This window comes from Sinocyclocheilus anshuiensis, unplaced genomic scaffold (genome assembly GCF_001515605.1).
Source record: "Sinocyclocheilus anshuiensis isolate Anshui unplaced genomic scaffold, SAMN03320099.WGS_v1.1 scaffold813, whole genome shotgun sequence".
NCBI classification, from domain to species: domain Eukaryota; kingdom Metazoa; phylum Chordata; class Actinopteri; order Cypriniformes; family Cyprinidae; genus Sinocyclocheilus; species Sinocyclocheilus anshuiensis.
The window spans coordinates 1,525,740-1,529,567 of NW_015540942.1; the positions used below are offsets into that span (position 1 = coordinate 1,525,740).

Sequence of the window (3,828 nt, forward strand, 5' to 3'; positions counted from 1 at the left end):
TAATTTGTACCCTGGATACAGACATCCATGTCACAGAGATCTCTCTAACCTGCATTGGTATCCACCGCCTGCGGTCTGGCCCCGACAGCTACTGCAGGCTGGAGCTGAACTTGGGGCCCCAGGCAGAGTGGATGAGGTGACCTCAGGAACCTGAGGCTCTGCTCCCACTGGCTTATGGATGCAGCATTGTCCAGAGAACTCCCTGCAAATCTTCTCTACTGCCTCTCTAACCACTTGATCCTTAAACTGTGGCAGTTATCATATTTTGAAGAGAAAAAATTGAGACACAAACGTTTCCAATATTAGGGTTTGTCTCCACTCCACATCAGAATGAAACTTAGGATAGTTCACCCAAAAATAAAAATTCTGTCATTATATACTCACCCACATGTTGCTCCAAACATGCAAGAGTTTCTGGTCCCCACTGACTTCCACAGTATTTTTTTTCATACTATGGAAGTCAATGGGGACCAGAAACTGTTTGGTTATCCACATTCTTCAAAATATCTTCTTTAATGTTCAAAAGAAAATACATGTACATGTTCCATACATGTTTGGAACAACTTGAGGATGAGCAAATGATGACAGAATTTTCATTTTTTCAACTACCCTAAGTTTCATTTTTCGGGTGAAGTATCAATTTAAACACTATGGCACAGTACAACATTTGTCAACTCTTAAAATTGCAATGAAATGGAAGTAGCAACAGATCTTTTCTTTCATATTGAAATGTACATCCGAGTGAAACGATTATAAAAAATGTGGGACGGGGATGTGGTTCTATGCAGCGGCTGCTGATTGGATGGAGGCAGATCTGAATACGAGCTTGCAGTCGACTGTAAGTTGTATGCAGACAAAATGATTGAAGACATCCAGCATATAACACCAGACAGAAGTCTGCCATTGCACTAGAACAGTGTTTCTCAACCAGGGGTCCGTGGACCCCTAGTGGTCCTTGACATAAGGCCAGGGGGTCCGTATAAAGTATACATTTTTGTATAAATTTTGTATATTTTGACATGACATGTTCCCATGAAAGAAAAATCCAATATAGCTGATGATATGGCCAAATACTGAACAAGTCAGCTAACTTGAATTATACTTGACTGCATTTGGTCCTCACAAAGACACAAATGATACGAGTCAATTTTGTTCTGGGGGTCCTTGAGGATGGTTCTGAATTGGACTGGGGTCCGGTACGCCAAAAGGTTGAGATTCACTGCACTAGAAGATCAAGCTATGATTTGTTAATAAAAATTGTGAGGTCAAAGCAAATATTTAAAAATTAAATATCTGCACAATCCTTCAGAAATCATTCTAGTATGCTGATTTGGTGCTCAAATATTAATAATGGTTTGTCCGCAATAAGATCAATAACATGCTTTAAGAAAACAGATAGGGAGGATTTTCATTTCATGCTGATTTTAATGTCTTGTTTCTCATACCTTTTCCATGTATGAAGTGAACCAAGCTGGAGGGGTCTTATCCTCTGCCTTCCCACCTTTGACTTCATTTACAATTACCTTTAAAACAAAAGCAGGATATTAAAATAGAATATGTGACACACCAGTCATTAACTTACAATGGTGGAAATTATAATAATCATCAATCTGGAAACCCTTATCAAATGTATATCACATTTCATGCAAATTACAATAAAACTGTAATCAGAATTCAATTACATTATTTGGTTTTAACATCAGAACATTAATGTTTTATCATTTAGATTAATTATAATATTATAATTAATGCACCATTCCAAATAAATTGCAGCCTATAATTTGATACAACAATAGTGAACAACTGTGGCTACTTCTGTGACTGTGCAAAACCATTGGGTTATAAAATCTTACCAATCCTTCCTCTGGAACTGCAGCCTGAACTTTGCGACTCACCACTTGTGCCAAAGTAGGGCAGTGCTGAGGAGGCCTGAATCCCTTCTTGGGTTCTCCAACAGTACCAGGTTTCACCTGGCCCAAGCCCACCCCCGACCCTGGTGGTGGGCCCGGTCCTGGCACTGTGGCTCTACTGCCCCTCGTCTCATACACATTCATTTGTAGTCTGTTCCCCTGTCGTGCAGCACTCTACAATTACAAACAAAACCACAGTGCATTTGCTTTTGAACATTTGTTGATTGCAAAACAATGGGTTTAATACACGGTAGCCACTCTATTCACTCTAAATGAGTGGTACTCAACCTTTTTAGTCCAATGCTCTCCTTTGTCTAAAGGAATATTTGAAGGGCCTCCTATCTAAGCAGACATGCACCTCTGGTACTTCTTTTGTAGTCACAATAAATAAACGCAAAAATATGATGTCAGTTTAATGTTGTACATCTTTATATCTTTATTTTTAGTATTTTTAATATTTTAATTAAATTTGTTTTAATATATTTGAATTTAAATTATTTTAATTCTTATTGGGCTCCTGTCAAAGGTTCTGATGCCCCCTGGTTGAGGACCGCTGCTCTAATTGAGTGATATGCAGTAAACAGTGAGTTATCAACAATTCTTTACCTTTAGGGCTTCTTCATATTCCACTGAAAAAAGAAAAACGACTCCAATCAATGTTATGACATATTCTCGCTGAGTTTAAATATATTCCATTTATTTTATTATATACAGATTTAGACATTTTACTTACATTGGCTGTTGATTGATACCTGAAACAAACAGTTACATACACAATAAGCATGGAATTATTAACTAATAATATTAACAATTTTGTATTATGTACATCTCATGTTTTTGTTGGGGAAAAAGCAGTTATTAAGAATGCCATGCCATTACTTCTTCACCCTCACCTCTTCATTCTCCTCATCGAAATATGTCAGTTGTAAATTACACAGGCCAAAAGACCTTTTCACCTGAAGAAAGGAAGATATAAAAAGTTTACACAACAACTTTGTGACGACTAACTAGTTTGATGAGATATACTTGATTCTGATTGACCAGTGTCGACAAATATTTTGAATAACGGCCGTTACCCAGACAAGTGTATAACTGGAGCCTGGAGATCTCCAAATGGTGGCGGGAACTCCAAAAAGTGGTGGGAGCTCCAAAATGGGGCGTGGCTTCCTCCCATTGACAGACAGGCACATGACACGCATGCGCAATTTTCCCCCCCAATCCACTTCAGTGCAAACTCCGCCCCACAGCTGATTCTAAGGATTTTATTCGTTGTGTCAATTAAAGTGTTGATTTCCTACACTATGCTACAAAAAATGCTAAACCCTAAACCTACCCCACACCTGACCCTAACCTTAACCAGTGAAATTGACTGCACGGCGGGATTGGCGCTGAATAGCGTGGTAAAGAAAGTTGCAGTTCAGGAGATAAACAGTTAATAAGATTATGCGATATGAGACTGTTCCGTAACTCCCCATCCGGAACTCACCGGACAATGGCACATTTTTAGTTACACCCAGGTCATTAACTTTTAAATGCATCATTATATAAACATATGAGCAGAGTTCTCGGCATGATAGACCCACAAATAGCAGATCAACATGCCTCTTAATTTCTCTCCAATACGGTAGGAAATCAAATTAAACGAAATGTGGATGATGTTAACTGTGATGAGATGATTGACAGGGCAGCCGAAATCGGAGGCAAATCGGTGCTAATTCAAGCGAGTGACAATCACGCAGTGTGAATGATCAAAGATGCGATCTGAGGGAATCGCCGACACGTCGCTGACGCCCGTGAAATATTTGGGATGCTAAATATCTGGAGCTGTCGCCGATTCACAATCACGCTGTGTGAAATGATTTCTGACTGAAAAACACATCGGCGATGACCTACAGCCAATGAGAGAACAAGATACAGG

General features: G+C 39.1%; 1 protein-coding gene across 5 annotated transcripts in view; it reads right to left on the reverse strand.

Moving 5' to 3' along the window:
* LOC107689639 (next to BRCA1 gene 1 protein-like) overlaps positions 1 to 3,828 on the reverse strand; it is a 22,107-nt gene that overhangs the window by 14,198 nt on the left and 4,081 nt on the right. For 3 of the 5 annotated variants that reach the window (XM_016487727.1, XM_016487730.1, XM_016487726.1), the window contains exons 2-7: positions 2,804 to 2,866; positions 2,644 to 2,662; positions 2,517 to 2,539; positions 1,854 to 2,084; positions 1,446 to 1,523; positions 50 to 246 (exon numbers count right to left, since the gene is read on the reverse strand). In XM_016487727.1, the coding sequence (XP_016343213.1) occupies positions 50 to 246; positions 1,446 to 1,523; positions 1,854 to 2,084; positions 2,517 to 2,539; positions 2,644 to 2,662; positions 2,804 to 2,866 (611 nt within the window). The remainder of the gene's footprint in view (positions 1 to 49; positions 247 to 1,445; positions 1,524 to 1,853; positions 2,085 to 2,516; positions 2,540 to 2,643; positions 2,663 to 2,803; positions 2,867 to 3,828) is intronic. The other 2 variants (XM_016487728.1, XM_016487729.1) reach the window with 2 other exon arrangements.